Below are 8,641 nucleotides of genomic sequence, written 5' to 3' on the forward strand. Positions count from 1 at the left end.
TAAAACAAATTTCTAAGTTAACCCCCTTACTTTTTTAAAAAAATGTCCCATGGCCAGTTTCATATCGTCTTTATTATTATGGGAGGTAAAGTGTGTTACAGTAGAGCACAGTGATTTTATCATTCCTCACCCACCTGTTTCTCTTTATCTAGGGACTCCTCCAGGCTAAGGCTCATGGCTTTGTACTGCTCCATACTGGCAGTAGTGTTCTTCAATCGCTCGGCCAGCTCTTCTACCTTATTCTCAGCCTGCTTCAGCTGGGCACGCAGAGCCTCCATGTCCCCCTCACTGCCCTGCAGGCCTGGAGAGGGAAAAACAACTTTAGAAGTCTTTTTTTATTTAGGTAAACTAAGCAAAAATAAAATGTAAGAAGTGCTCTGATTCCATGTTGGCTTAATCATGAGCACAGTCTCTCACCTGTATGTACTGTGTGGGACACCAGCCGGCTCTCCCCACTACTGATCTGCAGCCTCAGTTTGTTAAGCTCAAGTTGAGCAGCACTAAGCTGTTCTCTTGTCCTGTGGTGCTGGGCTGTTTGTGTTTCAAGCTGCTTCTTAGCATCCATCAGCTGCATCTGTAATGCAGAGGAATGTCAAAGAGATGCAAATGAGCCAAGATACCAATCAGGAGGAAATAAGAGAGAAGAGAGAGATAAAGAGCCATGTCCCTCACGTCTTGATTGCGTGTCAGCAGGTGCTTCTGTTCCACCTCATTCTCGAGTCTCTTCTGGAGCTGAGCAATCTCTCGCTCCTGCTTCTCAATCTGAGCAGTCAGCCGCTGTCTGGTCTCAGTCTCTGAGCGCTCTAGAGTTGCCTGCAAAAATCATTCACAAGTTCTCAAAACATCCTTTGAGAGACTCAGTCTGTACCATAGTTTGACATGATTCATAAAAGCACTTGTCACCTGTATTGATTTGAGGTTGGTCAGCAGCATGTTCTGGCCGAGCTGTTGGGCCTGGAAGATCTCTTTCTCCTGGGTCAGTCTGATCTCCACCATCTTCAGCATGTCTCTCTCTTTACGCAGGTTCTCTGCTTCAGACTGAAATAGAGACATAAATGATTAATTCAATTTAGACTGGGCTAACAGTCAGAGAAACCTGTGCTTGAGTGTACAACAACACACCTCAGCAATGGTGAGTCTCTCGGCTGTTGCTCGCCGATCCTGCGTGAGGGTGTGTATGGTCTGTTCGTTCTGCTGAATTGCTGCAGCCTGTTTCTGAGTCTTCTCATTCAGAGAGGCAATCTCCTTACGGTAGCCCTCCACATTATCCTGGAGCATCTCATACCTGACACACACACACCACAAAGACAAACCAATGATTCTACATTTGGGGAAAACAACAACAAAAAACACAAGGACCAAAAGACTGTATGACTGGATACCGTTTGGAGGTGAACTCCAGCTGTGTAGAAATCTTGGTGTTTTCGGAGCGGAGTTCAGTTACTTGATCCTGTAGTTTCTCACTTTGCTCAATCAGAGCCTTTTCAGACTCTGTTTTTTCCTTCTTATAGGTCACAAAGATTTCCTGAAGCTGATCAAACACATAAAACATTTGATTAAACTTTAATATTGTGTTCAATTTATACTTTAAGTAATAATACTTTTATTTAGCAAGATGCATTAAATTGATAAAGTGACAAAGGCATTAATAAGGATACAAAACAATTCTGTTTTAAAAAAAAAATGCTGTTCTTTTGAACATTATATTCAAATAATCTACCTGCTTCAGTGCAGCCTTGGCCTCTACTGACTCAGTAGATTCTATCGCCGTGGCAACCAGTCCTGTAGGGGTGCCTGCAGTAGGTGTGACGGCTGGAGAACGGCGGGGAGTGGAGGTCAGCATAAGCTCCTCAGAACCAGCACCTGTCACAGTAAAAGTTCATTCAATCATTGTGAAACCTTCACAATAAGGCGTCTTGCACAATCTCAAATATTCACAATTGCAATGATTACACTGACGATATAAAACTAGGCAACATTGTGTAGCAACATGTCAATAAACTAAAAAATAGTTACCCTGTGGGAAGGAGACTCCAGTGGCCTGAGTCAGAAGCATGCGGAACATGTCCCTCTGTCGTGCCACAGTGTCAACCTTCTGCAGGTCCTGGGCTCTCTTTTCCTTGAGCTGCTCCAATTCACGCTGAAGATCCTCGAGATATTTCTCCACCTCACTGCGTCTGAACACACACTCAGCGTTATGCTTTCTCCATTAATATTTAATCTGATATTAGGTTGAGAGATCCACACAAATCACACACACTTACTTCATGGTGTCTACCTCCAACTCATCCTTCTCCTTTGCCTCACTGAGGTCTCTGAGTGCCACTAGGAGTCGCTGGTTCTGCTGCTGTAGCTCTTCAACGCTGCGGAAGGTGACCAGGTGCTGAGAAATCACCTCTGAAGTGCTGCTCACATCCGCCGAACACACTTCATCCTCCTCACGCATCACATGGTTACCACGTGCTTCCTCCAGCTCAATGAGGAGAACCCGCACCTAAGATGATGTGAAAGCAACAGGATTATAGATAACTTAGTAAAACTTTACAATATAGGTCACATTAGTTAATGCATTTACAAAAAATAAAAATGAACACTATATTCTTACAACATTTATTAACTTGATAAATGTTAGTTAATTTTCCTATTCAAGTCAGTTCACAGTACATTAATGTAAATATACAAATTATAATCTTAATAATGTATTAGTAAATGTTGAAATTAACATTAACTAAAATTAATAAATGCTGTAGACGAATTGTTCACCGTTAGTTCACATTAACTAAGGTTAGCAAATATTGATGTCAATTGATGTCTGAGCTGTGCCATTAGACCTTACCTGTTGAGCCATGTCAGCCAGCTGCACCTCAAACCTCTGGTTATCTCTCTCCAACACAGATGCACGTTTGTTGCCTTCATCTGCTTCTTTCTGCAAGCGGTGGACCTCCTGAAAAACCAAGAACAGTCATAGATTTGGTTTTGTAAGTGCAAAGCAATCACCAGGCAGCATGTATTGTGTGACATGTAACTGACTGCTCCGTCCTTACCGTGACAGCTTGCTCTAGTTTAGCAGAGAGACTGGAAACAGACTTTTGCATGCGCTCATACTCCTCTCTCTGTCTCTTCAGGATGGGTGCCTTTGCCTCCATCTCCTGCACAATGTCATCCAGATACTTGTGCAGTCGTTTGTTTTCTAGTTTCTCCCGTTGTAGTTGTTCTTGAGTTTCGACATATGCCGTATATATCTACATAAAAATAGGACAATGTATATTAACATTTAAAAAGGCTAATAACTTCTGAATATGAACTACGTATTGGCATCACAATTATCAGAATGTAGGTCAGTACCTCTGTGAGTTTCATGCCTGGTTTGATGATTTTGGCAACTGCAGCTGCAGTGGGGGACATCGTTGTCACATGCTCCTCTGTAAGAATTGAAGCAGTTCCTGGAATGGTGACAAAAAACAAAAACAAAAACCTCATAATTTGTAAACCACTGCCCATAAAACAACAGAATATGCTAAATAAATTTTATAAAGCTAGCAAAGCAACAAATTTACAAATACAATTTCATATGTTAGAAGCAGGCATGTGATCAAGGAAGACCTGATTTCTGAAAACTTAATTTCTTTGCTTTCAAACATTAAACCACTGAGCTTTTATTTTGGCAGAAAACCACAAGGAGACCTTAATGATTCTCTTTGTCGACAACAGATTTATAATCGATTCTCATTACGAATTTGGGAAGATGGTTGGCGCATGTAGCATTCCCAAATGCACATTGTAAGCGACTCAAAAACAAAGCACTGGCAGAGTAGCATTTACTGTGAATCGGAACTAAAAATTAACAGTGCTGAGAAATGAACAGAGTTAACTCTGAAACATACAGTGCTTCAGACTACATATTTTTATAATTACATTAAACCATTGCAATTTGAAGATTGCACAAAGCCATATCACATTCTCACAACCATACATTGTCCAAATTCATTAAAAAAAAAAAAAAAAAAAAAAAAGTTACTGGGCAACTGCCAAGTAACAGTTTCAACATCTATTCGCTTTGAACTAGGGCTGCACAATGATTAATCGTTTGCAAAATAAAAGTCTGTGTTTACGTAATATATGTGTGTGTTCTGTGTATATTAATTATGTATATATAAATACATGCACATACATGTATATATTTAAGAAAAACATGATATTTATATATAAAATATTTATATTTATATGTAATCTAAAATATATATAAATATGTATATTTATTTATACATGTATTTTTTAAATTTATACTTGTATGTGCAAGTATTTATATATACAATTATTATACACAGAACACACACATACATTACGTAAACACAGACATTTATTTTGCAAACGATTAATCGCGATTAATCGTTGTGCAGCCTTACTTTGAACCCCGGCTAACATGCTAATAGTGTCTCACAGATGGCGCCGCAAGTTCATGCAGCACTGTCAGAAGCAATCCATGCATGAAATAAATGTATTAGAAAACATAATATTTTTGCAGTTTATTTAGTAATTGTTTAAGGCCATTTCACAATCATCATACTGTAACCAGCCCATCCTTTTTTTCCAAACCATTTTTTCCTCAGATTTACGCAATTCATGTGGGTCATTCTTTTCAGGTTGAAAAATATGTAAATCCGTATAAATATAAATAAAAAAAAAAAAAAAAAAAAAAAAAATAAAAAAAAACAAAAAAACCCCACATCCCTGTAGAAGGTAAAGAAATACAATGATGATACTAACCTCTGTGTTTGGTGTCAGACAGCAGCTCATTTGCATTTTCCAGCTCTTTCTCCTGGCTGCTTATTTTCTCTTTCAGTTCAGTGATTTCCTTATCCTTACAATCCTCCAGCTCTGCCATCTTTACTTCCAGAGCTTTGTGCGCTATTCAGAATAGACAGGACATTATAATGGGCATATGAAGATAGGCATATAAAGATAAGCATAAAGACTAACATTTCCCATTTAAAATAAATAAATAAAATTTGAAAAATAATACACTTCCATACAAAAGTTTGGGGTCAATAGGATTTTATTATGTTTTGAAAGAAGTCTCTTATGCATATATTTGACCAGAATGCAATAAAATCATTAATGTTATGAAATATTATTGCAATACTAAATGTTTTCTATTTTAATAACTTAATTCTTGAAAAAGATGAATTTTTAGTAGTCATTACTCCAGTCTTTAGTGTCACAAGATCCTTCAGAAATCATTCTAATTGGTGGCTCTGATTTGGTGCTCAAGAAACATTTTTCATTATTATCAATGTTGAAAACAGTAGTGCTGCTTAATATTTTTTAGGAAACTGATTTAATTTTTTAAAAATCAATTTAATAAATCCTTAGTGAACAAAACTACTAATTTCTTTCAAATACAAAACTAAAAAAAAAATCTTACTGACTCCAAACTAGAACAGTAGAGTATTTTACACTACCTGCTTCTTTAAAAAAAAAAAAAAAAAAAAAAAGTTTATTTTCTGGTCAGACACACGTTTTGACAACAATAAGGACCATTAAAGTCGCTTACCCTCCCCAGCCTCTTTAAGCAGCTTGTGAAGCTCCTCAACTGCTCTGCTCAGCTCCTCACCCTTGGCCTCGGCATCAGCTGCTGCTCCCTGCGAATCATCAACAGAACTCGAACAGTAATTCTTAGCAATATCACAGAGAATTATATTTGCCTATAAAATGATAAAACATGCTATTCTGATCCAGTCATTCTTTTGATCATATACTTGAATTCATCAAGAAATTAAAAGTCACCTTATACAAATTTGAGAGCTTGATGTTGGCATTGAGTTCATTACTGAACTTCTCCTCCAAACTGGCTTGCTGTTCTTTTGCCTAAAAGTACAACACGTCCAACAGATTAAAAAAAACTCTGAAACCGCATTCAGCTGAAAACTACAGCGATGGATAACATCATCTAACCTCTCTCATCTTGGTGATCATTTCCTCTGCTTGCCTCTGAAGGTTCTCATTGGACGCTTTCAGACTGGTCACCTGATCTTGGAGGTGGGTGATCTACACAGGCACGCAGAGATTAGCACACAGACTAAAAACTTAAATAACACATTTCAAAGCAGATCAGAAATTACTGATAACTAAAAATACATAAAAGCCATTATAGAAAATGGCTTCTGCAGTACCTCATCCTCCTTGTTATTAAGGTTGCATTGGAGCTCCAGTATCTCATTGCCTCTCTGCCGGGAAAGAGACAGCAGCTCTTCGCTCTTAGCCTTAAGCTCAGTGTTCAGCCAGGTGACTTGACCCTGCAGTAGATCTTTCTCCTGCTCCATTCGCTTCTCTTTATACTGGAAGATGAACAGCATATCAAAAATCTTATTATAAAAATATAAGCTTGTTATAAAGAAGACAACACTGAACACACTAAAAACAGCAAATTACAAATGCACCTTTTCAAAGAGGTCAATATTAGTGCAGAAACTGATCCAGAAATTAGATCAATGCATTCTTGTATAAAAAAAAATATGATTTGAAAATTTGATTTCTTTTGATTTCTTTCAATCTTACCTTGATTGAGACCTCAGAAGCTTCAGACCCATCCAGTTTTAGCTGAAGCTGCATCTTCTCTGCATTGACTTCCACCAATCTATCATTGAGACGCTTCAGGTCCTCTAAAAAAAATAAAAAAATAAAATGTGCATATTATACAATTCTGTTCAAAATTTATCAGATCAGTAATGTTTTTTAAAGAAATTGAAATTTGTTCTTCATATTAGAATTTCTGAAGAATCATATGACATTAAAGACTGGATTAATAACTACTGAAAAGTCAGCTTTGCTGAAGGAATAAATTTACTTTAAAATTAAAATTAAAAATATTTTAATTATAATAATTTCACAATGTTTTTCATGTGTTTTGTTCAAAGCATTAAGATACTTATTTCAAAAACATTTAAAAAAAAATCTAAGCCCAAAATTTTGGTATGTAAACAAGCACCTTCCAATGTTCATTAAAAATGCTTATTAAATACCGCTTTGGTGTTCCATCTCCTGCGATCTTCTTTCCAATGTCCGTACAAGCTCTCGTTTCTCCGCCTCAAGCTCATCTTTGGCTTTAGAAAGTTCATTCTGCACAAAAAAGGCACAAGTTGGCCATTCTTCAACATCACAAAATCGAAGAGTAGACAGACTTCTCTACTGATCTTTCGTTACCTGTTGTGATTCTAGCTTGGTGTTTGAAGACACTTGCTCCTTATTTTTCTCTCGTATGCATTTCAGCTCTTCCTCTGTAAAAAAGAAGAGTACAAATATTACAACATTAAGTCTGTTATTCTTTATCAAAGAAGAGGCGGTTGATTACCACGTGCTTACCCAGTTTGCAATACTCTTCTTTCAGTATTTGGTGCTCATGGGTCTGGGACACAAACTGAGCTTGACTCTCAGCGAACTTCTTCTCGATGTCAAAATATTGTTGTTCTGTATGAAACGATAACACAACAGAAGGAATCAACATCCATACAAACAAGTGTACTAAATGCAGACAGAAGACATAGGAAATTACTAAAAATCTATTCAACAAGTGTAACGTATGTTTGCTACTTATAGTTTGCAGAACAATATTTTAAAGTGGGAAAAATAAAGTTTAAATAAAGATAATAAACCCCAGGCCTCGTTCATGAGTTTTCGTTCGTGGCTGTGAACTGTTTACATCCATTAAAACAACATAGCCTTACCACTATCCACACGATATTGCTCCTGTTGTGCCTTCAGACAATCAACTTCACATTGCTGGTCAGAAATGTACTTCTCTAATTTAGTCAAGACAGTTTTTTGGAGTTTCGCTATCTCCGACCGCTCCAATATTTGCTGCAACACAGCCGCCATTTTTTCGTTCCAATGGCTCCTCCTCCCCGTCAAACGTAAACGTGCTTATTACTACTTCCTATTGCGAAAATTCGTCCGCCAGGAGGCGCTTGCCAATCACATATAATGCATGTTTATTGCTCTTACATTCGTTTTGGAGATATTTGTACCCCACCACGTTATAATCTTTTAATCGTCCACAAATTCAAAGACTTACTCTTCAAATACAAACAAAAATCCGATCTTGTAGGTTTTATAAACACGCCCCTTCTTGTAATCACAAACGACTGTGATTGGTCCAGCTCGAGCAGCGAAGAGAAAAGTAACGTGACAACTGCGTAGGTCTGTCTGGAATTAAAAAACAAACCAATGAATATTAAAATTATTATGTCGATTATTATCGGAATTACAAGAAAACAGTCATGTGTATGATGATATTCATTCCCTCAGATTGTAAGCAGTCGTACAAAGAAGTAACACAAGAGGGAGTTGTAGTCTCAGACATGCACTTGCACTGCCGGACTCGATATATTTTACTGTCTATGGTTCAGGTTCAAAGTCAAGAACAAAAACAAAGCATAGTAAAGTGAGGCAGTGTAAGTTTAATCTATCTATATTTAGTTTGCCCATTTTTGTCAATTTAGTTTTCTCACAGTAGTTTAAATATTTATAGGCCTAACGCGGTAAAATCTGAATAAGCATGTGGTTGTCGACTTCTTGTACACTTCTCTATCTGAGTTCCGTTTTTGTTCTCCTTTTTGTCTCCCTAATAGGCTACTCTACTTAC

General features: G+C 37.3%; 1 protein-coding gene across 3 annotated transcripts in view; it reads right to left on the reverse strand.

Moving 5' to 3' along the window:
* Nucleotides 1-7,988, reverse strand: part of tprb (translocated promoter region b, nuclear basket protein) — a 21,729-nt gene extending 13,741 nt beyond the window's left edge. For 2 of the 3 annotated variants that reach the window (XM_067384074.1, XM_067384073.1), the window contains exons 1-22: nucleotides 7,725-7,988; nucleotides 7,363-7,467; nucleotides 7,204-7,277; nucleotides 7,023-7,119; nucleotides 6,559-6,662; nucleotides 6,174-6,338; nucleotides 5,956-6,048; nucleotides 5,788-5,868; nucleotides 5,555-5,642; nucleotides 4,768-4,908; nucleotides 3,346-3,443; nucleotides 3,045-3,242; nucleotides 2,837-2,944; nucleotides 2,265-2,494; nucleotides 2,017-2,177; nucleotides 1,721-1,863; nucleotides 1,383-1,531; nucleotides 1,123-1,285; nucleotides 904-1,038; nucleotides 673-813; nucleotides 418-574; nucleotides 135-301 (exon numbers count right to left, since the gene is read on the reverse strand). In XM_067384074.1, coding sequence (XP_067240175.1) covers nucleotides 135-301; nucleotides 418-574; nucleotides 673-813; nucleotides 904-1,038; nucleotides 1,123-1,285; nucleotides 1,383-1,531; nucleotides 1,721-1,863; nucleotides 2,017-2,177; nucleotides 2,265-2,494; nucleotides 2,837-2,944; nucleotides 3,045-3,242; nucleotides 3,346-3,443; nucleotides 4,768-4,908; nucleotides 5,555-5,642; nucleotides 5,788-5,868; nucleotides 5,956-6,048; nucleotides 6,174-6,338; nucleotides 6,559-6,662; nucleotides 7,023-7,119; nucleotides 7,204-7,277; nucleotides 7,363-7,467; nucleotides 7,725-7,875 — 2,949 coding nt within the window. In that variant the 5' untranslated portion in view covers nucleotides 7,876-7,988. The remainder of the gene's footprint in view (nucleotides 1-134; nucleotides 302-417; nucleotides 575-672; nucleotides 814-903; nucleotides 1,039-1,122; nucleotides 1,286-1,382; nucleotides 1,532-1,720; nucleotides 1,864-2,016; nucleotides 2,178-2,264; nucleotides 2,495-2,836; nucleotides 2,945-3,044; nucleotides 3,243-3,345; nucleotides 3,444-4,767; nucleotides 4,909-5,554; nucleotides 5,643-5,787; nucleotides 5,869-5,955; nucleotides 6,049-6,173; nucleotides 6,339-6,558; nucleotides 6,663-7,022; nucleotides 7,120-7,203; nucleotides 7,278-7,362; nucleotides 7,468-7,724) is intronic. The other variant, XM_067384075.1, reaches the window with a different exon arrangement.
* Between the last annotated feature and the right edge of the window lie 653 nt (nucleotides 7,989-8,641).

The sequence above is a fragment of the Chanodichthys erythropterus genome, chromosome 4, assembly GCF_024489055.1.
Source record: "Chanodichthys erythropterus isolate Z2021 chromosome 4, ASM2448905v1, whole genome shotgun sequence".
NCBI lineage: Eukaryota > Metazoa > Chordata > Actinopteri > Cypriniformes > Xenocyprididae > Chanodichthys > Chanodichthys erythropterus.